General features: G+C 41.8%; 1 protein-coding gene across 2 annotated transcripts in view; it reads right to left on the bottom strand.

Moving 5' to 3' along the window:
* Nucleotides 1-26,557, bottom strand: part of KIZ (kizuna centrosomal protein) — a 117,980-nt gene that overhangs the window by 13,429 nt on the left and 77,994 nt on the right. For both annotated transcript variants that reach the window (XM_019544080.1, XM_019544079.1), the window contains 3 exons: nucleotides 18,928-19,093; nucleotides 17,694-17,759; nucleotides 339-435 (listed from right to left, as the gene is read on the bottom strand). In XM_019544080.1, the coding sequence (XP_019399625.1) occupies nucleotides 339-435; nucleotides 17,694-17,759; nucleotides 18,928-19,093 (329 nt within the window). The remainder of the gene's footprint in view (nucleotides 1-338; nucleotides 436-17,693; nucleotides 17,760-18,927; nucleotides 19,094-26,557) is intronic.

Genomic DNA, 26,557 nt, shown 5'->3' with positions numbered 1-26,557 from the left:
TCAAGACTTTATGTGTTATGCCTGTCCTTTTCCTGACAACTTCTATTGTCTGGTCTCTAAGTAGCCCTACTGAGAGCAGCTGTACACGCTAATTTGTGGTTCACTGAGATGTCAATTGAGTCTTAAAATGAGAACACAACAGCTGCAAAACAATACCTGGCTTGGGTGCAAATATTTTCTAAGGTGTACTAAAGTTTAAGTTGTTATATTACATAAACACAAACAGGAACCTTAACCCTTGTTCAAGTCACATAAAATAACATATTCAAAGAGTTTTATTCATTTGGTGGCATTTCTTATTCTATTAAGGCCAAAAAGAAACACTTTAATGACTTTACCTTGATAAAAGACTTCTTCCATCACTAGATGAAAAACTAGCTTCTGAACTGATTTTGTTGCTTCTCTCTGTCTTCTCTCTGTTCCCAATATTCAAACCTACAAGCATAAATGCCAAATGTAAACAGAGCAAACATCTAACGCGCAGCCATGCAGTAAGTTCTCATTTACAGAAATCAACGTTGCTTAAGTAAAGAAAGAAGAAAACAAGAAAGATGTTTATTATTCTGAAACCTAAATAAAAATTCTGGAGTACAATGTAAAAATCACGGTTTACAATGAGATTTTATTGTTTCCTGACAATATAAATCACAAGAAAGGAATATCAAGATACAATTTTTGAGGGAATATTTTTAAATGTACAAAAATGGACACCAACTTGGGAAACAGATGCTTCCCCACAACAAGTTGTTTTGTTTTTGTTTTTTAAATGAACTAGCAAATTTACTCCACCTTTCCTTGGCAGGGTTATTTTCACAGGCTACAAATGATGTTAATTGGGATTCTGATGATAATTTACTTTATTTGTGAAACAAATCTAAAAAAACCCCCCACCTCTAATCTAAAAACTACCACCTATTATGATAAGGAATTATCTTTAAAACCTGCATGTGCCCATCCATCTTGAGCCAAAAGGGGTTCTAAATCAGTCCTAAAAAGTGTCAACATGGAGAAAAAATACTTGACTTGTATACTTCAATTCTCTTCCATTTGACTGAGTTTTAGATTTATTTATTTAAATATTTTAAATATTTGTGCCCTGGTAGGAACAAGAACACAGTAAAATACCCGAATCTCCTTAAGGCAAACAAAATGAACCTGCAGAACAATGTCACAAGAGTAGCACATTTAATGTTTACTTTTCTTTGTATATCTTTTCTTTATTTTACAAACCTTGGGGTTTGGAGATTCTGTAAACAGCTCTTCAACTTAAGCAAAATCTTAGTCTTATATCTATTTCCTCAATTGTTTCCTTGTGCCTTTTCTGAAATTCTTGCTCATGTTGTTTACTGAGTAGTGATATTGTCTACTAGATATTTTTTAATTGTTTTATTTTTAGAAAGCTACAATTCTTGGCTGTTTTACATGAGTCCTGCTTAACATTGTTACCTTTCAAATACAGCCAGATTTCAGGCTCTAAAACCATTTTGTGTATGTTAAACATCTAAAAATGTATTCGTTTACTTTTTTATCATGTGTTTGCTTTCTTCTGTATGTATCTTACTTTACCTCTGAGCTGTAACATGCACACACTGTATACTTATTCATTTCCAACATAATACATTTTCTGGATTACTTCCAAACTGGAGGGCATGATTCTCAACTATATGAGACTTAGACCTTAAAACAAGGTGTGTATGAGATTCAACTGAAAATATTTAAAAAAAAATTAAACTCTTACCAACTTCATATTTTCCTTAAAATAATAACATAATTTCTAAACCACAGACAGCTTTCAACCCTATAACCTGCATATCTTTTACAATGAGACAGTTTCTGTAACCTGAATTATACACACTAATCTGTAAATTTCATACACACAAACTGTGATCAGAACATGTCAGACATTTCCAAAGAAGAGGCCAAAAGAAAAAAAAAATCTCACAGGAAAGATGAGAGGAGCTAAAAGTATAGGAGTTCTAGTGGCAGCAGTATGCCACTTAATAGAGAAAAGTCTGACCATTTTCAAAAGAGATGGTGACACAAAAAGAAACTTTGCTGTGAGGGAAACTGCAAGGGACGCATGCAGAGAGGCACATGTACCCGTGGGAGATCAAAGGAGGAGCTCCTGGATACAAGAGCAAAAGCAGCTCTGAGCTGCAGACAGCAGCACCCGCACACATCAATAAGCCGGGGGCTTTTATTTATTTAAAAAAATATATATGTGTGAGTTTAGCATTTTATTTGTATATTTCTTTCAGCAGCAAAGTACTTCAATAATTCTAGCCCAACTTGGATGCTTTTAAGTCTTATTGCAATTGCTTTTCTATGGGACGTATGAAAAAAACACAGACTGAAGATTCAGTTTTGTCTCAGTTTAACATGCACACTTTTTAACGGTTTTTAAGATCAAGCTTTCAAAGAATTTTGCACATGCACCTAACACTTCAAACACGTTTCTTCTGTGGGTGCAGGCTAGTATTCCTTTTCAACAGGTGTCCAGTAGAGAGGTATGTTTCCAAGCTGTGTCAAACTAAACAAAATGCTGCTAGATAGTAGATAATGCCAATATTAAAAAACGAGACTGGGTGTGCTACTGGTTAGCTGAGCACTGATTTTCACATTTATGTGAGCACATATAGTTAGGCAGGGCTAAAAAATGTGATAGAAATATGCACAGCTAGGGAAGGCAGGTTTTGGGAAAAGAAGATTTCTGTCTCAAACTGACCATGCCCTCATGTAAGGTAACTGCAGTTCTGAACATCATTTTTCCAGCAAATTATAATAAAACGAGGTCCTGGCATCTCATCTCCTAAGGTTAATGATGAGGGAAATGAATGCCTGCTTTAACCATGTACTGGACAGGCACTGGGTGAATATTACAGAGCAGAACATGAAGGACATAGAAGGTAATTGGGCCTGAATTCTTATGATTCCCCAAGAGGAACACTTATTATTGTATTGATTAGCATCCTCCTATTACCAACACAAGACAGAAGAAACATATTTATTTTCTGGCCATTCTTATAAGATTTGTTTTAAGTGCTGGAAGAATGGAGTTTTATACCTAGATTATTCTTTACTTCAAGCAAACCATGCTTATGGGGGACTTGTGCTTAATGCCATGCAGGCCTGTCTAAACTAGTTTGGATTAGAACCTAGAAAAAACCCCCACAAAGATGATTACAGGTTGCTTCAAAATAACTTTCTAAATGCTTTCTGAGCGTGCGTGAGTTTGTGGATAGGCACATGTGCACAAGTGAATGATAGTTAAGGTGTCCTTTGCTCGTTCTCCTCCTCCTCCCTCTCCTCTATCCACAGCTGAAAGACAAGTCCAGCTCTTGATTGTCTCCAGTCTCTATTGCTGAATCCTCCTTTGCTCCAACATCAACACATTCATTCTCAGCACCCTCAAAAAAGACTATTCACCCACTCTGTGCCTCCCATCACTTTCCCTACCACATCAAACACAAACATGGGCTACTTGTCCTTCACCTTTAAGGTCCTTCATAACTTAGCTTTGCCCTACCTTTCAGTTCTAATACAATACTGTGCCATCAATCCCCACTTCTGCCCTAGCAATACCAGCCTTCATCACCAATTAGCCCAATCATATCCCTCAAGCATCTTTGCACTTTCTTCCACACTGCCCCTTATAAATGGGAGTTCCCTTTAAGAAACCATAAATCCACTGACATAATTATCTTCCTTCAAAGCCCCCCTTAAAAACCTCATCTCTGCTGTGATGCCTACAAAACACTTGACAGTGGCTAAATAGTTGGTATGCTGCGACTGCTGCTGATTATACTAAACACGATCATTTTGTTCTTGTCTTCCCCTACTTGTTAGTTAAATTCACCTGCCTCTCTTAATATGCCACTATTGTAAGCTACAGGGGAAAACAAAACATTTATGTTTTTATTGTAAGCATACAGGTCCTCATACAAAGGAGTCTTCATCCCTAGCTTACTGATGTTATCAAAATGTAAATAAATACTATGTTTATGCAATGTTTCATCACTGATAAAATATTAGCCAGTGGTGCAACACAGGGGACAAAAAATGAGAAATTTAGGAAACGTGTGATCTTTTTGGAAAGCAAATTTCTAAGAACAGCCTGAAAAGGACCTTTTTTTGTATTCCTTATACAACTATGATCTATCTCAACACTGTCCCTTGGAAAATATTCAAAGCTTGGCAACCACAATTCCTCAGTAAAACAGGTCATCATATCTAAGACTACATCAGAGCTATTGCTAAGAACATAAAGGCTGTTATATTTTCTAGCAGAGTCATTGCCATAACAGGTATCTAATTTAAGCTGTAAAACAGCTTGGGAACTGTAAAGCAAGCTTTGGGAAAGTATAAAACACACTGATGAAAGCCAAATTCTGTACTATTTGCTAATGCTAAAACTTCCATTCTAGTATACTACTGGTTTCATGCTCCAAAATCCCTCAATGAAATTATAACCTTATTATATGCAAAAGTTATTCTGGTACAATCCTGAGATAGAATAGCATCCAAATGCCAAGAACGGCAAAATATAGAAATAAAAATCCAGCCCCTTTCTTTCTGCACATACTCATGACAATGCTGTCTTTATTCAGGTAGTTGGGGTGCTCGCTCTCAAACAGCATCATATCTTTTCAGCCTTCATTGTATGTTCCTAAGATAACAGGCAATTACTGACTAGGGTATTATTAACCACATACACAAAAAGGGGCAGAGTTAAGGCTGTATATTCATTTTACTCCTCCTGCCTTTGCATTGCTTAATTCTGCTGCTTTAATGCTGTATTAGCTTAGGACCCCCCCCCCCCAAAAAAAAAAGCCTTGGAAGGAGAAAATGGGGGGGGGGGGTAGGAAAAACCCCTGCAAAAACTTCTACATGGAATCCTTCAACAAGGACAGGGCAGAGCAGGAATGGAGGTCATCTCCAACAGAGCACCCAAGGATCACAGATGCCCAGGACTCCTGTACAGTACAGGTTCATGTATGGCAAGGTCTCTCTGCCTTCACTGGAACTGGGTTCCTTATGCCCCTTCTTTTATTCAAAACCACACCAACAGATCTACATTTATCAGCACCTCCTCAGCTGGTGGCTGTCCTGGCATCCTCCTTTAAAGTGGGAAAGGCTGTAAAGCTTAGAACCTTTTTAGTAGCACACTCTTATCTTCGTGGGAAAACAGAGGGCAAGCCCTTCAAGCTTTACCCTACTGATTGCCTGCCCCCTCCCCATTGGCAGATCCTGTACTCACACTGCCCAGGAAGGGGAATGCTGTTATGAAAGTGGCTAACATAATCCTCTCCTTTCCTCCACATGGGGGAGTGGAAAACTGTGCAGTGGGAGATCTCCAGTGCACATCAGAAGGATGCATTTAGAAAGGGAGTGGAAACAAGAAATACATTCACTGTTCCCTTCAACTTACTCCTATTTTTCTCCCTTGTTCCTTTTTCAGTTTGTTTCTCCTGATGCCTGGTTGGCTCTTTTCAACATTTTTTAAAAGATATTTAATTTCCATTTTCCTCCATTCTCCTCTCTTCCTGTCCCTGTAGATGTATACACCTACTGTATTTACTTGATTCCAAAACAAGGTCTCCCCCTCCATTTAACATGGAGGAACAAGTCCCTCATCTTCAAATTGAGCAAGGGGAGGGGGGGTGTCGGGGTCAGGTCAGGGTCAGAGCCAGGGCCAGGGCCACAGCCATTGCCTGTCCCACTCCCCACCACAACCTGCCCCCTGCAGCCCAGAGCCCAGGCCAAAGCTGCCACTGTCATTGCTGCTACCAGGCTGGGCTGGGACTACAGCAAAGACATGCTCTGTGCCCTGGGCTAGAGCAGAGCTGGAGCCTATTGGAGCCTGCCAGAGCCAGAGGGTAAGTGACTGGGGGAGGGACAGAAGGGTAGAGGCTGCAAGAGTGGAGAGAGAGAGCAGGGGGCAGAAGCAGCAAGACAGCGGGGGGGTGGCAGGCCAGAGGCAGGCAATGTGGGGAAGGCAGGTGCCTGGGGGTGCAGGCATGGAGGGAGGCAAGTGGCACATGAGGCAAGTTCCAGCAGGGGCAGGTACACAGGGACAAGAAGCGAGAGTCAGGTTGTTTGACACCCCCTCCCACCATTGCTTTCCCCACTGCAATAGTGTGGAGAGGAAAGGGGGTACAAATTTAAGACAACCCTCCAATAATTAGGCTTTATATATGGAAAATTATAACAAACTTATTAATCTTCTGTGTATAGAATCAAATGGCGGGGGATCATCTTAAATTCAGAGTCATCTTGGATTTGGGTAAATATTTCTCAGTCTTGCTTGCTTACTGCCCCTCCAAGCACATCAACCCCTCACTCCTTCTGTATGCCTGTGCCCTCTATTACAAACAGCAGCTGTCTTTTTCTCCAGCCAAAACCTCTTCACTGCAACCCCATCCTCTCTACATGCAACTGGTGTGGAAGCACTGAAGGAGGTCTTTGTGGTAGGGCTAATTGGAATCCTGGGGATTGTGAAAGGCTACGGATGGGATTCAGTGCTGCTCCTCAGGGCATGCCCATTTTCTTGCAAGGAAAGGTGGAAGGAGGGTAAGCTGCTGAAGGAAGATGCAGAGGACAGCAGCAACAGCTGTCCTCAAACAATGGTGCTCCCTTCTTGCTCATTATGCAATTGATGTTAAGGATGCTGCATGTCAGCCCCACAGTTTGCATGCCAACATCAGTTTATAAGCTAACAAGCCGAGGCATTTATACAGGGGGAAAATGAACAGTACATATTTTGTGACGGATTAAAAAGAAGTCTAGAGGTTGAAAACGGGTATGTATATTGACCAGTCATTCATTTCTTACCAAGAAAATGGTAAATAAACTGCTTTAGACTGCCCCAGAATGCTTGCATCACTGCAGTTGTAATACAGGAGACAATTACTTTTCTACCATAAGCAGGGTAATGTGACTTGCACTAACTGTTTTCCGAGGGAGAAATAGGAATCCATACACCTTGCAAAAAGGGAATGATGAGCATTAGAGTATGGCAAAGCATACTGATTAGGGGTGGGGGGACAACTTTTTTTGGCAGGCATGGTACAAATTAGCCCTGTACCCTTCCAATCCCTTTGCTACATATGTTCTGCTTTCTGTTCCCTCCTCTATGCTCCCTGCCCAATTTCCTGCTCTGGTTTCTGCCTCCTGCTCTGTGCTTCCTGCCTGATTTCCTGCTCTGCTTTCTACTTCTTGCCCTATCTGCTGCCATGCTGGCTGTCCCCTTCCTGATCTGCTGTATGCCACACATACAGGCTGTCTGTGGCACTGATTAAGACAACAGTATACTGAAAATCAGAGAACAGCTATACTGAACAGCTATAACAAAAAAGAGTATGACATCATTACTATATGTTGATTTTGGAATAAGAGATTTAATTTTATTCTTTATTTCACTTCCCTAAAAATATAACCTCTTGTAAATTAATCTGTAGACTAATTCAACATGCACTGAAGGAGGAAGATTCACAGCAATGATGAGCTTGACTTAAAAATAGCAGGCAAGGGACTGCAACCTTTCATAACTATTCTTTAGGTACACATTAAGAGTGTTCCTCAGTCTTCTGCTGTGGCTGCTGGACTATTCAATGAATTCTTACTGGTGCTGCTTTTAGACATTCTTTTTGAAATGTGTATTTACATACAATGAGGAAACAGCTAACTGTACATACAGTCAAAACCCACCATCAACTATGGAGGGTTTTGGGTCAAGCCTGCTGATTGCTCCCAGACAACTAGCCTTTATGACTGGCCTCTGGGAAAGAGCTGTATGCAAGGAAAAAGGAAAAATAAGAAAAGCAGAGTAAATTCCAAGTGTGGCAGTGTTCCAGAGGCATATCTACCACTGGTTCCCAGTATCAAAAGAATGGTGGGGCAGAACTAACTTCTTCTGAAAGTCCTGACCTAACATCAATGCTATCCATTAACCATTGCAAACAAATGTCTGAGCCCAGGAGTTTGGTACATATAAACCTATTATCTATGTGTGCATTTACCCAACCAGAATATCCAGAGTAGGCTGTGAAGTTATAACTGAGGCATCCTGATCAAACTGGACCTTTAAGTTTAAACTGGGGCATTCATAACAAAAGGCAAACATTCTAACAGCTCAACCATGGTTTGTAAGCCAATGACATGGGCTTCTGTAAGTCCAATTCCCTCCATATTATTCCCCCGATTCAGCATTCTAATCTAAAATGCTGGTAATAATTTTAAAAATCCCCATGCTTTTCAACAAATTGATTTCCCAAATTGCATCTGTCAAAGTATCCTCTTTATGAAGACTTATCATATTCTGTTCTTAACAAAATGGATGCAATATTTTCCTTAAATAATCATCAGTTCCAGGAAAAATACCACACAGTTAAAAACAAACCATGATGAATACACAGTACTGAGCGGCAGAAATTATCTTTGACATACTGTACTAGTACAAAAACTGGAAAAAGATGTATGAGTATGCTATGTGCTTTCAACTTTATGACATATGTTCCAAAGTCTATTTCAGTAGAGTCAGAAGCACAAGGACACCAGTTAAAGAAAATATAACGATCATGCCCCCACTGTGAGGGAAAATGTAGTTTCTTACTTATAATTCTCTGCAAAAAAAATGATAAGCAAGTTCCTACTATACCTGCAATATACATATTTCTCCTGTTCATTTTTTAATATTCCAGCTAAAAGGAACATGTAGAATTTTTGCATGTTAAGCACTGCTTCTATCCATTCACACACACACACACACACACACACACACACACACACACACACACTGAATGAGTCTAAGTGCTATGGGGGGAAAAAAAGTGTCTGTTGGGATTAAATTATGGCCATACAGACCATTTTTGAGTGTTTGACATTGCAATCTGAACTATGTTCTTTTCAATGGTGTGCACGTGCCTCCATTAATGTGCGCATCTGCGCACATGCAATTTCCTGTTCTTTTAAGCAGGCAAACTAAAATAAACCCAAATCCCAGCATGTGGCATCATACTGACACCTGCATGGTTCATCATCAAATCAGAATCTTCAGATCTACCTCACAGATCTCCGCTACTCAAGCTAAGGAAATGTCTGGCAGGAATTTATCATCTTCTCTCTGGACAAGCAATAAAGGAAGATGACATGCGCACACTGCCAGTTGAAAGCAGAGGAATCATGAAACTTGAGGATCTTCCATTCCAAATGCCGGAGGGGTGTGCCAAGCAGTCACAGACCTATTGATCAATCCAGACCAACTTCCACTCTTTTGCCTAGTCCTCCCCAAACTGTGTCTTCATGGAAGAGAGGCACATTCACAATATAAAAGGACACTTCCTTGATGTATTTCACAGGATCATAAGAAAGTCAGGCTGGAAGGGACCTTGCAAGATCAGGTAGTCCAGCTCCCTGCTCAAGGTAGGACTATCCCTGACTAAACCACCCAAGTCAAGTATCTTTTCTAATGTGCTCTTGAAAACTTCCAAGGATGGAGAATCTCGTTTCTCTAAGTAGCCTGTTCCAATGCTTGCCCATCCTTATAGTATGAAAGTTCCTCCTAATCTCAGATCTAAATAGTCTCTGCTGCATTGCCCCTAATCCTGTTCCCTACAGCAACAGACAAGAGCCCATCTCCATCCTCTCTATAATCATCCTTCAAGTATTTAAAGACCGTGATCACATCTCCCCTCAATCTTCCCCTTGGTCAGGTGTGAACTGCCCTTGGTGAATCCATGCTTGCTGCTCCTGAGTGCTTCAAAATGGATTTCTTGAGGACCTGCTCCATGACCTTCCTTCTTCTCTTTCTTGAAGATGGACACTATATTTGCCCCTTTTCCAGTCATCTGAGTCTTTACTCAATGTCCACAAGTTCTCAAGACCCAGCTCCCAAATATGGGGAGCTCTAGAGTTTCTCAATGATATAGCTGTAAAAAATTTTTAGCGCGACAAAGCAGCATATTTTTCCAAAATGCATTCTCAAAAATGGCAGAATCATTCTGGCCTTATATTAAAGATAGAAGAAAAAAAAAATCTCACAGCATGGAAATTTCTACCCAAACTGTTACATTTTGGCAAATTATAAAGCAAAGTGAAAATAAAGTTTTAGGATGGAAAATGGTAGGCTACCTTGAGAGAGTAATTTATGCCACATGTAGAGGCAGTGTTATCTAGTGGACAAAGTGCTGTACTCAGTTGAGGATACTGATGTTCTACTTCAGACTGCCCCTGGCCTAGCAGGTGACCTTAGGCAGGTTGCTTCAATTCCATGCCTCATCCTTATCATCTGTGAAATGTAGATAAATATTACTCAACTACTTTGTAAAATACTGCAACAAAGGTAATCATGGCTGACTAACACAAATCTTTTTCTGAATAAGATGCCAGTATTCTGGACAATGGGAATGCAGTAGATCCAACCACCCGAACTTCTATATAGCCTCTCTTATGGTGTCACATGGGAAATTGAATTGGAAAGGGTGGGGATTTGTGTGAAAACTGTAAGATGGTGAAGGAAGAGGGGAAAAGGGAAACACGAGTTTGCATTTGAAAGGAGAATAATCATGCTAGAGGGAGATTACTAGTGGAGTTTAAAGAACTGTTTTAGGATTAACCTTTAGTATTTTCAGTAATGGCACAAAAAGTAGGGATATGCTAATGACACCAAGTTGAGAGGCATTATCAGTACCAAGGAAAATGAGATCCTTATAAAGAAACACTTGGATGTTCTTAAGAAATGGAGTATTACTAATGGGACAAAAATTGAGTAGTCAAAAGCGAAAGGGCCTCCATTTAGAGAATTACAACTGTAACTTCTGGTGTAAACTGAGACCTCATCAGTTGGAAACAAATAAGGAGACAGACTATGGTATACTGATTGATCAGAGCATGATAATGAACCACCCTTGTGATGCAGCCAAAAAAATGGTAAATTAAATTGTAAGAAATATCAGGTAAAGCATTTACAGTAGAGACAGAGAAGTATTAACATTGGGGAGATCACATCTGGAATACTACATATAGTCCTTGTGATCCATCTTCATGGGAGATGAATTCAAACAAAATGGGATGCAGAGAAGATCAACTAGAGGAAAGGACACCTATCAGATGAAAGGAGACTAAAAGAAAACTGAATGCTGAAAATGGGTATGACTATTTTCTATAAATAAATCAGAGAGAAAAAATGCACTTTGTTTCTATGAGCTTTGTCCACATACCAATCTCTGCTTGAGACACCCAAATGAGATTCCACTCACAAAGAATCTCTATGATACAATTACCTTTCTCCTCTCATTGTATGCTTTTATCAACAATAAAAGTCAGCAATTCTGGTGTTTCAATTGTCACCAGACTTCAAAGTTAACAATTTCTTGAAATTAATTATGAAGAAAAATGTAATGCTGCAAATTTCACAAGTCAGCTTATCCTAATGAAGTTATTATTTATATTATAGTAAATATTAATAAATGGTCCAAGGAACATAAAATAAAAGATGGTCTCTAGTCAGAGGAACTCAGACACTGAGTTGTAATGTTTCACCATTACAACTGCTACCAATTATTGCACTTTCAAGTAGTTTCCAAAGAACTGTTAAGACAAGCATTAATTACCCTAAAAATTGCTACGGGTGACCTTCCCAGTGGGTACTTGTATTCTACTGACTTTGTCAGCAGATCTGAAGGCTGTCAACCTTGGACCATTTTATAAGAACTCAATTCCATTTCTATAACATCAAATAAACAAGGTTACAGGTAAATAATTTTCCCTTTTCAAAAATATACTGTAATCTCAGAATTCACTTTCTGGAGAAAAAATAGTTGAAAAATCTTAGAATTAGAACACTAGTTAAACTCTGAAATCAACGATGTCCAAAGGCACCTACATGCTCAATAAAACAAACTGAAAGTATTCTTGATTTAAGGAAGAGAGGAATGAGATCTCACTATAATCAGAAGCATTAGCAGTCAAATGCTAAAATAACATACTCCTTTGAAGAGCAAAACACATTAAAACCTTCAAAAAATGCTAACAGGCAGGGAAGAAAAACTCTAGAAAGATGATTTTAAAAGTTCAGCATCACATGAGGCTCCAAACACAAACACTCGCCCGGAAGTCACAACTAACAGTATATCCAAAGTTTCTTCTATGTAGCAGGAAGAACAATTGCCTCACACAGATTCTGAATGGAAACTTTTGGGATGCTGGCTGCCAAAGTTTGTTCACATTAGATGACACAGATATGACCATCCTACTGCAGGCCTACCAGATCAAAACAATAAGAGGTTAGAGTCAGACAGTCATTTACACGTGAACCGTTTTATAACAGTGGTTCCTAATAAACAGATGTCAAATCAAGTGAAAAAGTTGAGTAAATTTATTAATGCCTTTATTAATACACTCCAAGTGGAGCTGCAAGAACCTTTTAACTTCAAGTTCAAAAGGGACTTCTCCAAGGAAGATATGTAGGCTTGAGAAAAGTGTTGACAGGGCAACTGGCTCATTAAAGGTGACCTTAAAAGGAAAACAGAATTGGATTCATGCCCTTTCATGTTTCTTTATGATGTACAAATGTGGCCTAAGTTTTCTTCATGTGTATTTTTATATTAGGAGGTCAAGTTTGGCCTGCTATTTTTTTCACAAAGACTATAAAGAGACCTGGAGAACAGAAAGACATTGAAATTCAAATATGCCAAACAAGTGGAACTTGATGACTGGAACAGATGGGTCTTTTTTTTCTCTTCAAACTCCTTATACCTTGGTTAACATCTATTTAAGTCTAAGACGTGAACACATTGTAGGAAGAGAGGCTACTATCTTTGCTAAAGATTTAACATTTCTCACTCTTCAGTAAGAGCTGCAGATAGCTCCTAAGATATAAATGAGTCTTTCAAACAGTAAAACCAAACAATGGATTTGATAATCTAGTACAACCAAACAATGAATTTGACAGTCTTTGTATTTCACACCTTTGGTATGCTTCACAAAGAACCAAAAATCCCAGCATCTAAGTTCAAGATTTTAAGAGAGTTCAGCTGATCCGCCTTTGGGCTATAGCTGCCTTGACAAAACACTTGTGTGGGGTGCAGGAGATAAAACTGGAAGCATCTCCAAACTAAATTTTCCCCACTGATAGCAAGGACAAGGGGAGAGAGATAAGGTGTTTTTCAACACTCCTCCATCAAACTCAAGAAAGAAGGGACGGATAGTCATAGCAATCCTGCTTCAAATGGGCATTTCATGCAGACACTTGTCAATCTTAAGAACATACATAAGAACTGCCATTTCCTGGGTCAGACCACATGCCCATCTTGCCCAATATCCTGTGTCACACAGCGGCAGAGAGTGGATGCTGAAAGGGAGAGTGAACAGGGTTTAACCAGAGATTTTTCCACTGTTCCAGTCTCCCTTGCAGCATCCAGCATTTAAGATCTAGGATCCTGGAAGTTCTGACTCAGAAGTTGTACCCTTAACTCCATGCTCAATAGCTACTGTGATGCACATTTCCTCCAAGAATTTGTCCAATCCCTTTTTGAATCTGCCTAAACTGTCAGCTTCCACAGCATCTGGCAGCAATGAGTTCCACACTTCTAATACAAGCTGGGTGAAAAAGAGAACCCCAGGATTGGCTGTTTACAGAGACACACAGCTAGGGAACCTGCCTTAACCCTTTCTTTTTTATGTTCTTGTGACAAGGTATTTAGCAGAATTTGCAGATTTTGTTGGAATCTGACAGGCCACACTGTGAGTACTTCTGCTATAGCCTCAGAACTTGTGACCTCTGGGCTATCAACTATGTGCCTTAGTGCCCGGCCTGTGCTCTGACCTGGTGCATATCTCCAAATGGGGAAACCTAGGGTTTCCCCATTTGCAGAGATATTCCTCAGGTCTGGGTGCAGCACCAAGACAGGCAACAAGGGAAACCCCTGCTGAGAAATTCCCAGGGCATGCTTCTGCAAATGGGGGAACCTGAGCAGGTACTCCTGGGCTTTCAAGGGAATGGCCTGGCATACCCCAGGAATGGGAATACCTGAGGCATGCAGAATCGAGTCCCTTAGGCCCTGGAAGCCCCTGCCCAGGGCAGCTGGAGAATGAGGGCATCTCCAGGCTGCCTGTACTTGCCCACCTTAAAGCAAACAGATGCAAAAAAGTGACACAAAGTCATATTGCAGACACAAATTTTGGGCATTTGTGGCACAACAACGTGCATTGATATGTTTGGTTGGCCTTTGTGTCTTCATAAAGCATTTTATGGTGGCTTAAAGGTGACGTCCCTTAGGGTGCTACACTTAAAAAGTGGTATTTGTGCATGACTTCCAGCACCCATGATTGTACTCAACTCCAAAACAGCATCTACAGCTCTCATACTCAGCTTCCTGCCACATTCATACTTCTTGAAGCCATAGGGCAGCTTTTCTTCCTCATTTATGGGTGACAAATGAGGAAGAAAACATTCTGGAGCAAAAGAATGAAAACAGAACTATTTGGGAGTATATATGTTGACCCTGGATACATTAAACTTAACATCAGTAGGAATAGCATAAATAGGAAAACAGTGACAAAGGCAAACAATAACAATTTTAAGAAGTTTGTCTGTGCCCAAAACAGGCTTCTCACCAAAAAGCTCCAAATTAAAAGACTAATCTGGGCATCAAGTATGCTCAGTGTTACAGGGCCAAAAAGCTAAAAGTATATAAAAGCATATGTGGAAAGACAAGTGAACAACAGGTACTTTTCTAAAAGACTATCATCAAGGTGGTCAGAAAACCCACAGAGGGTAATGGAAATTGGTAGCAGATTGTGGCTTAAAGATGAACAGCACATCAACGAAGTAACATAGCTTTCAAACAGTACATGAAAATCTCTTACGCTTAGAGACAAGTACAAGTTGCTGAAATCATGCTGGAACTGAAGTACAAAACAAGGTAGCAAACAGAATGATCTGAATTTAAACATAATTAATTCTCCCCCCCACACCATTTAGGTCATTAAAATGTTGATTATGTAACGTTTCTGACATTTCTAACAAAACAAGAAGAGTTAACAGTTGTACTTCCACTGAGTCTAACGTGGCTAATGATCAGTGAGAAATATATGGATGAAGGAGGTTGGATGCTTGCACTAAGAGATATATTCTTTGCAGCCTGTATTTGTAGCAGAGCAGCCTGATCTTTAACCTAGCCAGTACCCCCTGGAGTGCAGAGTGCTAATACTTCCATTCTGCCCTTCTTTCTGCAGAATCCAGCAGAATGCAAAAATTGAGGCCTTAATTAGGACAACCTTTTAATGGGAAGGTAGTCAGAGGACACCTGTACCCAAGTGGAATCTACTGTACAAAAACCATTTAAAATCTCATGACCTTAGGAAAGCATAGATGTAGCTTAAAATTTAAAAAAAAAAAATAAGCTAAAGAGTTCACTCAAAGGTTATTTAACTACTAAGATCCAAGTTTAGCATGGTTTCCTTGTTCTCCCTGAAGAATTACTATTGATGTCATTACCTGGGGAAGATCAACACTCCTTAAATTCTGGGTGCTTCTACATGAGATTTAATGCACAGTAAACTAATTCTGTGTGCTATCACAGAAAAAACTGTGCTAATGCGCAATAGAATTAATCTACTACACATTAAGTGTCAAAGACCATGCACCATTGCTACTGCGCAATTATGTAATACAGGTTTCCCTTGCTTTATGCTGTACATGCATTCCTGGAAAACAGCACATAACTCAAATTCACATAAAGGGAATCCACTTTACAATGTAACAAATAGGGATATGTTCCAAGACCCTGACTGTACTGACCCATGAACTGCTCTCAGAGCAGCTGCAGCTCCAGAAGCATGGGCACCAGCTGCCCTGAGCAGCGGCTGTGGGCGCTGCTGCCAGGCAACTTCAGGGCTCACAGCTCTTTGGGTGTTGTGCTGATAGGGCCAGATCAGCCCAGACTGGGCTGCAGGAGCCAGTGCTGCAGAGGAGTTTGGTGGGAGGCTGTCCCTGGGCTGGGGACTTCACAGCAGTGCCAACCTCATGCTGCAGCACTGGCGCGGGGGTATGGCCCCCCCCAAAGCCCCTGGACAAGCTGCCCAGGCTCTGATTGTCCCACCACCTGGCCCAGTCAAGGCCCCACTCACTGCAGCCTCTGCCCCTGCCTGTGCCTCACGCCCTCCCTTACCATGGAGGTCTCGATCTTTAGGCACCCCCCAAACCCTCTCCCCTACAGACTTACCTGCCAGGAAGAAGTGGGGTGCATGAGCCCACAATGCACCGCACAAACCAGCTGACTGCGGGCTTCCACCACACCAATCACATAAGAGTTAATTTACCTCGTATATAACAAATTTTTGGTATAAAAAGGCTCATTGCATAAGAGCGAATTCGTGCATACAGAACCCGCATAAAGCAAGGGGAACCTATACCTATTAAAAGTACTAAACGTAATGTGCCATAGCAATGGCACATTAATGCAAGTGTAGACATGTCCTTTTAGGGCTTAAAAGTAAACCAGGAACTCGAATCCTTATAGTTAAAAACAAACAAACAAACAAACAAACAAACAACAAAAAAACCTGCACTATCTTCAGATTAATTTTTGAAATCCATCTGCCATTTGAAGCTACATGTTTACTCTATAAGAAGAACTATTTAAACAAAAACAAATATACAAATCTGTTTATATGCAAGGCAAACCACATGTTAAAAAACAAACTGAGACTGGAGAACACAAAAGGGAAAATGTCACATGATAAAATGGTACACATCAATTTTTTTTTCCATAAAAAAAAGGAAGTATCTGTCTAGGTAAAAACTCTGGAATGCAAGTAGCCAATTTTTATATTTGCTCTCTAAACTGGGTTCCCAAAAACAAATCTGGAAAAAAGGTGTTCATGAATTGTTCTAATAATACTTTAAAAAAAAATTACAGAAAACAGAACCCCACGAATAAATACTACACACGCAGATGCCTTAGCACCTCTATGTCATGGCGTATACACCTGCATGAATATTTAGCCAGATATTTGAATTTATAATGAAGCAGTCAACCACTTTTACAAAAAGGAGTTAGTAGCAAATTGAGACTCATTACAAAAATAGAGTTCTGTCCTGAATGCTAATACATGCTACTGATACTTTTAGAAAGTAGCATTTCCCAGGTTCCATCTAAACAAGCATAATACATCTGCTACAGGGAGATCTTAACAGGTCTTGATAAAACCTTATTGCTAAAATTTTTAAATTATCAGCCAGCTTTTGTAATGGAGGCACAAGCACAGCTTCCTGTCTAGCACAGTTTTTTCTGGTCTTATTCTAATGATACACATTCAATTACTACAGAAAAGAAAAGAATCAAATCAGAAACATCTGTAGTTTGCCATATAATTACTGGATCTTCCCCATGGAGACTGACCTTTGTAACACCGATACTAAGACCTGAAAGGCTAAATGACAGAGGATATTCACATGGTTTAAATGTATAACATGATTATAAGGAATTAAATAGGCACTGTTATTTTCCATCTTGGTTTATGTTAACGTAAGCTTGTACTTTATGATCTTATGTTTAATCTTTGTGCTCAGTATGTAGTAGCTGAATTTACTCACTATTAGTGGGATTCACAAACCACTAAAATGCAATGTTTTGATTATATAATAAAGTCGAATACTGTATTTGAGGTTATTATGCAGCCATTACTTTTACCTGTAATAGGAATCTTTTCTACCAAGCTTTCTTCCTTGCTCTCATCTTCACACCAGCTTGTGATTTCTGTATGTGAACACACAATAATGAAACATATTTCAAAGTCACAATGATCAGACTGGTTTGTTTTCTTTTAAGCCCTATTCCCTTTAATATTTCACTTTTGTTATCTCTTGTTTATTGATCTAAACTGTCCATTACAGTTCTTAAAAGAGGAGCCTACTGTGAACTTTAGTTATATATGATGTTACTGTGTCTCTGTGCAGCTCCAGAGAAACCAGTGACCTAACCAAATATCTTAAATTATTTAAGTCCCAATGAGATTTAACAAACAAAAAACACAAACAAATTGTGACTCTATATCTTACTTAATAGTTTGACAGCAATATTATAGATTATACCAAGCCTGAAAAATTAATTAGTTTAAATCAAAGTATTTATCTCCCTTGGGGATAAAAGTAGCATGAATTTAGGAGACCTAAATCAGTTTGTTTACAGTTATCTACTGTGTGTAGAGCATGCATCCTAATTGCCTGTCCCTTCTTAGACTTTGATATAAAAAATGTTCTGAAAGCATACTGAGAAAGTTACCATCTTCTAGTCATGGAAATGGGATAACTTCTGGTACTTACTTTACATAACAAAATTAACCTGATTTTCCCCAAACATATCAACTTTCTAATTTTGGAAATACAATGCATGACCTCCTTGGTATGAATTTTTTACTTTCAAAAATAAAAACCAAAAGTGTATTTTACCCACGTATATAAAGAATACTTAATTTTTACAGGGCATATGTATGTTTTACAAATGATAGGTGCATATTTTCTTTATATACATATTTATTTATATTTATGATGGCTATTAAGTATATGCAAATACAGGAGTACACACACACACAATCTGTGTACAAAAACACACACACTTAATAGTCACCATTGTGCTTACATTTCCAATTTACATTTAAAACAGAAAAAAACCCAGAAACCTAATCACAATAAGAAACATTCATTTTTTTAAAAAAATGAACAGCAAAAATAATTACTCCTAGTGGATGTTTGAGAAGGTTCTATTGCTCATAAAAAAATGTAAAATATATGTTTTAAACCTGAGTTGCATACATAGCTTCCTACAGACTGCCATGCTACATTTTATAAAATATAACTGGAGACAGAAAATGACAATAACTATGAATGCATTTTTTCTTGTGGACAGACCTTTTAACATTAGTTACCTTGCTCCCTTGTACCAGTGTTGTCAAGCCACAGAGCATGTTTTGCTTGCTTTATTTCACCATTGTCATTCTGAATTGATGGCAAGCTGTAAGATGATTCATTACTATGAATAGATGACCTATCTTCACACTCTTCTGGAAAGATCTCTCTCAATAACGGTGTAGCCTACAGCATTAAAAAATACAAATAAAAATCACTGCAGCCCCATTATCTTTAGTCTCAGAGCAAAAATATTTTCACCAAAGAGTGAGTTAATTTTAACTTAACAATGTAATCGTTTCCCAGGATACTGGCTGCTAGATACCGAATTACCTCCAAATAAAATTAGTTAGCTTACTTCATAGTTTAATTAAATTGTGAATGGGTACTTACAAGAATTTTTTAGCAATACATTTTCCAGAAATCATCTGTATTTTCTTACCTCTGAGTTATCAATCAGAAAGAAAATGCAATATGATATCTTATATGCCGTCAATAAACAAAACAGCTTTTAAAGTATTTCCCCACCTCCACTTTGGATGGCAGGCCATTCATAGGATGAGTTAACTTGAATGATTAAGAATGATTACTGACTAAAATCACGCACAACTCAGAGTACTTGGAATTGAACAGCCTTATCCAAAAGCCCACTGAAATTAACAGGATTCTTCCCACTAATTTCAACCGGGTTTTGGACCAGGCTCAAATACATAGCTCTAATAGTCTAATTCATGGGTCAGTAACCTAGAAACCTTTCCGGCGCATCAAATCCAGGCCGCAAAATTATAAGATTCAGCCTGTGGTGGCATGGGGGATCAGCAGCACACAACTCAACCTGGCACATCCCCCTTCTCCACACTGGGAGGTGCTACAGCACCCCCTTCTGCAGCCCTTCTTGCTCTCTCCCTCACATTAGCCCTCCACTACCAACAAGCATAGCGGGAGCTGCTTACCATTGCCAGTGGGGGCAGGAGTCTGGGTTGCAAGCAACTAGCCCCCTACTCTAAAAGACTGCCATCGCCTGGTCTAATTATTCAATAAATGAAGCAACCTTCGAGGACCTAGAATAGTGTCTCAGGGAAATAATCATATGATTATATTATATATTTACTTGAAAGAATACAATGGCTCCCACTGGAAGCACACAGGGCTCATAGGTAAATATTATTCACATACTTTTTTAAAATACCTTATTTATTCATCTAGACTAGAATGGTAGTTTTTGAGTTTTAAAGGAAATCGCTTTCACTGTTTTTTTTTTAGTTAACCTCATCTACAGGACTCCTATACATAAAACCAATCAAAATGAGCCAACACACACACAAAATAAGTTAACCCTTTCTTTAAACATTAAAATATGTATTATAGTCTGGGCTGTGAAATATTTTTATTGTTGAAAAGATAGACTCGTTCCCAATTGGAAGTTCATCTCTGGTTTCAAGCAATTCATCAGATACAATATATGAGTGCTACTTGCAACCACTTTACGCTACTAAAGCAGGCATATAATATTACCCACATGTGAAAATATTAAATGAAAATTAAACACTGTGTTTATAGTTCAGAATCAAGATAAAATGGGATGAGTTCCCATCAGGTATCTTCCAATAAGACCTCTGAGGGTACTAAGGGCTGAAACCTGGACCACCAAGAAACAGCCTGACAGACCTGACAGTTGTTGAGGGCCACAAAGGTGGCCCTGCCCCTTGACAGATGCCCCACCCCCTGGTTGCCATCTTGGGACTGGAAGTCCCACCCCTAACCCCTGACCTTTGGCACCAGAAGTCCCTCCCCTTACCTTCCAGAGTACTCCTTTTGGGAGGGGAGGGTTGCCATCTTGGAACCAGAAAAAAAACCAAATCATATACAGTAAAGCTGAGTTATCCAGCACCTTACAAGCCGGCATGTTCTGCTAACTGGCATGCCAGCTTGTAAGGGAAAAGTAAAACCGGAAGTGCCCACCATGGAGCCCTCATGCTGGGGGAAAGCAGCCTGCGCTGCCAAGTCCCCATGGCCCGGGGCATAGGAGCCTGCACAGGTCCCCCCTCCCTGTCCCTTGGGGCCCACAGGAGGGGTGGCCTGAACAGGCAAAGATGCCTGTTCAGGCTGCTCAGTTAAATGGCATGTTTTGTTATCTGGCACCCTCCATTCCCCGTGGGTGCCAAATACCAAAGCTTTTACTGTAGTATAAGTCAAACACTTACTGTAACATATTTTAATTTTACTAGAAAAAATATTTTGTGATTTGTTTGCATAGTGTATATAGATATGATTGCATCATAACTCAAAAATGTGGGGTGTGGTTGGGGATTGGTGTGTGTGTGTATGGTTGGGTGGGGAGGCATAGGGTATGTTGGAGGGGTGTATATGAGGGGGTTGTTGAAGCAAGGTGTGGATGGCATGGGCTTGTGGGGTGTCAGGGAAGGTGGGGGGAGAGGTGTGGGAACCCTCCCATGGCCCCTGCCACCAGCAGCAGCAGTAGCAGGTGACATCAGCAGCAGCAGGTGGCAGGCACTCAGGGCCCTTGCAAACACTACTGCCCAATGACACATGGCTCCAGCCAGCATTGCACATGGTGGTAAGGAGCACAGCCAGGCCAGCCTACCTCTATTCCACAAGGCTCCCTGAGGTGCATGTGCAGCTCTCAGCGCTCGTGCACTACTGGGGGAAGTCCTGTGCAATGGAGCTGAGTGCTTTCCCACTCCCTGCCACGGAGGTCCCAGGACACTACCAGAAGTGGAGGGAAGTCCCCCCCCCCACCACCACTTCCCAGCAGAGTCCTGGGATCTGGGGTGGGGAAGACAGTCGGCTCCATCACATGGGCTTCCCCTGGTGGTGCATGAGTGCCAGGAGCTGCATGTGTACTGCAGGGATAGAAGCGGCTTTGTCTGGCTGTGCTAATTGCCACCAAAAGCAGCACTGGCTGGAGCTGCGAATGCCATTACCGGTGGGAGCTGTGCACCATGGAGGGGTGGAGGAGTGTGTGTGTGGGCTCCAAACACCCCTCCACACTCCCTCCCACCCCTCCACTCTCCCTTACGCCCTCACACTGCCCACCCAAACTCCATGCTCCTGCTGCCCCCCCAGGTGCGGGCTCTGCACTCCCGCTAACCCCAGCCCCATGCTCCCGCTCAGGTGCAGCTCCCTCTTCCCCTGCCCCCACTGCTTCCCTACCTGCTGTCCAGAGTGAACGGTGCAGCAGAGGGATGAGGAGCAGCCAGTGGATGCTGAGGATGCCAAGCAGGTCCCCTGGCAGCTACAGAAGTGGCAGCAGCAGCCCCACTTAGAAGCTGTGCGCAGCAGCAGCTCCACCCAGAAGCTGGACTGGGCCCTTCCACGTAGAAGGGTGGGATACAATTAGTTGGTGGGCACCCACAGGCTGGATGAAATTGCCTGGCAGTCTGGATCCAGCCCGTGGACCATATTTTGCCTGTCCCTTATGTAAACTCTACATAAGCCTACCATCAACTCTGATACAACACAGACCTAACACCCTAACCTGCCACGCGTAAACTAGGGGAACCACAGCAGCCAATACCCTTCTATAAAATGCTGTCAGTATACACTTAAGAAGTCCCAGGTAGAGGGCACACCCCACCACTACTATCTATCCCGATCTGACCATGGGATAAAATTCCTTCCTACCCTAAATATGGAGATCAGTCTGACCCTGAGGAAAGGGGCAAGACCAGGGATGGGCAATTATTTGGCTGGAGGACCGCTTAATGACTTTCAGTGAGCTGTTGAGGACTGCAAGACCCCTTGAGATGTGCCCTACCAACTGATTGCCATCTTGGGACTGGAAATCCCACCCCCTACCCCCTGACCTTTGCTACCAGAAGTCCTTCCCCTTGCCCCCAAAAGTACTCCTTTTGGGAGTGGTGGGGGGAGCTTGCCAACTTGGAACTGGATAAAAAAACAAATTGTATGCTAAAAACCAGCATCTACTATAACTACTATAACATGTACTATATTTTAATTTTATTTCAAAAAATTTTTCCCAGCAGCAGCATTGGCACACCTATCAAAATTCCCAGACTTGGCTGTAACCAACACCCAATGCCTCTGGGAAAGTTTAAAAAAACCCTGACACATATAGTAGAAAAGAGCTGGGGGTGGAGGGAGGCACCCAGCAAAGCCTAGAAGCAGAGGAAGTGCCCATGGAAATGCTCATGGTAGAACACAGACATAGCTACACCTAGATTATCCTGGCCAGTAGATGTCCAACCTCTTCCTGAACATCTCCAGTGATAGTGAGTCCACAGCTTCCCTAGCTAGTCCATTCCACTGCCTCACTGTTCTAACAGTGAATACGTTTTTCTGGATATCTAATCTAAACCTTCTTTTCTGCAAATTCAAGCCATTGGTTTGCATCCTCCTCTCTGCAGCAGCCCTTCAAGTAACTGAAGACCACTATCATATCCCCTCTGAAGCACCTTTTCTGCAAGCTGAACATGCCTAGCTCCTTCAGCCTCTCTTTGTATGAATTGCTTTCCAAGTTCTTTATCATCTTTGTCACTTGCCCCTGGACACTTTCTAACTTCAACGTTCTTTTTAAAACATGGAGCCCAAAACTGTACGCAATATTCTAGATGAGGCCTAATCAGCCCTATTGCCTCCTGTATCTTGCACCTAATGCTTCTATCCCAAAACCGCATTCACCTTTTGTTAAGGTGCATCACACTGCAGACTCATACTGAGTCTGTCATCTACCAAGATTCCCGAGTTCTTTTCCATAGAGCTGCCATCCAGCCAGGTGTCACCCATTTTATATTTCTGTTTTTGATTGCTCTGTCTGAAGTGTAGCACTTTGCATTTGTCTCTATTAAACTTAATTCCATTAGCTGTACCCCAACTTTCCAATCTGTTGAGATGTTTCTGAATTGGGATTACATCGTTCCATATTTGCAGTCTTTCCCAGTTTCATGTTGTCTGCAAACCTGCAGACCCCCAGGATTCTGTGGACCACAGGTTAAAAACCACTGATCTAAATCATTAATAAATACTTTGAACAGCACCAGATCCAGAAGAGACCCCTGTGGGAATCCACTCAAAACCTCCTGCCACTCTGACATGGACCCATTAATAATTATCCTTTGCTTACAGTTATTGAGCCAGCTATCTGTCCACCTTGTAGTAGTTCTAACTAGCCCACATTTCTCCAAAATGTTTAGGAGAAGGTCAAGTAGGACCTTGTCAAAAGCCTTGCTGAAGTCAAGATACACACAGTATTCCCTCCTTCATCCACCCAAGTAGTTATTTTGTCAAAGAAGGAGATCACATTTGTTTGATACTATTTATTTTTCTCGTGGCCCTAAACCATGTGGGTTTTTTTGTTTTGTTTCCCCAAGAGCACAGCCAAGCATGAATATTTTTGTCAGAAATATATATATATTTCATAGACATTAGGGCTGGAAGGGACCTCGGAAGATCATCGAGTCCAGCCCCCTGCCCAAAGGGCAGGAAATCAGCTCGGGTCATAGGATCCCAGCAAGATAAGCATCCAGTTTACTCTTGAAGGTGTTCAATGTTAATTGAGTCTCTCTCTGCAGGGCCTGTCCCCTCAGGCTGTCACTACCCACGAGTCTGCAGGAGGCGAATGGAGGACGATCACCTCCAGGACCAGGCGGCATCGCAGCTGGCACGCAGCTGCATCAACTGTCACCCCAGTACAACTAGGGAACAGGTATGCGGCCGTGGCAGCGCTGGAGGAGACTGGGCGTGAGGAAGGAGGAAACCACGCTCTCAACCAACAAGCCGGCATCCGTACCTCCTGAGCATCATCCAGTGACCCAGAGGAGGAGACATCAGGTCATCGTCATAGGGGCTCCCTCCTCAGAGGAACGGAGGGACCCATCCACCGCAAGGACCCCAATGTGAGGGAAGTGTACTGTCTCCCAGAAGCCAAGACTGGGGACATCACAAAGAAGATCACTGACCTCATCCAGCCTTCTGACTACTATCCTATGCTCCTCCTCCATGTGGGAACCAATGATGCGGCCCGGAGTAGTCCAGACCAGATCACAGATGACTATGTGGTTCTGGGGGCCAAGCTTAGAGAGTTGGGGGCCCAGGTGGTCTTTTCGTCCCTCCTCCCGGTTAGTGGAAGCTGTCAGTGGCAGAGCGCCTGTATCCATGAAGTGAACTGGCGCCTCCGGAGTTGGTGTCATCATGCTGGATTTGGCTTCCTGGACCATGACCTGCACTTCAGAGCAGAGGGTGTCCTGGGGCATGATGGTCTCCATCTTTCCCCCAAAGGTAAGAGTTTGTTTTCTTACAGGCTACTTGACCTCCTCCGGTGGGCTTTAAACTAAGTTAGTTGGGGGATGCGGATCCACAGGAGCAAGAGACAATTCAACCAGGTGTAGGACCTGCCCAGGCAAGAGCTCAGGTATATACCAAGGGACCAGTTGTCTCTCAGGAAGGGGGGTGCCCAGGGCTCCCACAGGGGGATTAAGGTGTCTCTTCACTAATGCAAGAAGCATGGGGAACAAGCAGGAGGAGCTTGCTCTCCTGCTTGCAAGTAGTAAAATCAACCTGGTTGGCCTAGCAGAGACATGATGGGATGAAACATTTGACTGGGCATTAGACATAGAGGGCTATAGGTCATTTAGAAGAGATAGGAAGGGGAAAAAAGGGGTGGGGGTTGCGCTCTATGTTAGGGAACAGTATACCAGTTCTACCTTCCAAATGGGACCAGAGAAAGGCTTAACTGAGACCCTGTGGGTCAAACTTCAAGGAGGGTGGGGGGAGAGGAATCTGGTGGTAGGGGTTTACTACAGGCCACCACACCAGGAGGAAGAGCTGGATCTAGAATTCTCCAGGCAGATGAGGGAGGCCAAGCATGCAAAGGATGTTGCGGTCATGGGGGATATGAATTACCCTGACATCAACTGGGAGGAGCAGTTGGCCAGGTCTAGCCACTCACGAAGGTTCCTGACGTGCGTACAAGACCTACACCTCGTGCAGGAGGTACTTGTCCCCACTAGGGAAAACGCCATACTGGATCTGGTGTTAGCCTCTGGGAATGACCTGGTGGGGGAGGTGCTAGTACAAGGGAGGCTAGGGGACAGTGATCATGAAATGATCCAGTTTGCTATTCAGAGAAAGGTGGGGAGGATAACTAGCACAGCGCAAATACTTGACTTTAGGAAAGCCAACTTCAATGGGCTCAGGGTAGTAGTCAGGGAGGCACTCAGAGCCCAGGAGGTAGCTAGTATGGGGGTCCAGGAAAGGTGGTCCTTTCTCAAGGAAGTTATCCTTCGGGTGCAGCAGGACACAATTCCTCTGTGCAGGAAGGTGGGACAAGGGTCCAAGAAACCTTCATGGCTGAGCGTGGATATCCAGGCTGGCCTGAGGGCAAAGAAAAAAGTGTACCGGCAGTGGAAGCAGGGGGCAGAGACAAAGGAGGAGTATATCTCCCTGACCCGAGCTTGTAGGGATTTGGTAAGGAAGGCTAAAGCAGCACTGGAGCTTAGATTAGCTTCTGGGATTAAGGATAACAAAAAATCCTTCTTCAAGTATATAGGTAGCAAGAAGAAGTCTTGGGGTAACACTGGACCCCTATGGGGCAGGACAAGGCAGCTGGTGACGGATGCACGAGAGAAGGCAGAACTCTTCAACAAGTTCTTTGCCTCCGTGTTCCTGTCT

This window comes from Crocodylus porosus, unplaced genomic scaffold (genome assembly GCF_001723895.1).
Source record: "Crocodylus porosus isolate Cpor-Errol unplaced genomic scaffold, CroPor_comp1, whole genome shotgun sequence".
Lineage (NCBI taxonomy): Eukaryota > Metazoa > Chordata > Crocodylia > Crocodylidae > Crocodylus > Crocodylus porosus.
Note: the sequence above shows the minus strand (reverse complement) of the source record. Positions and strands in the feature narration are given on the sequence as shown.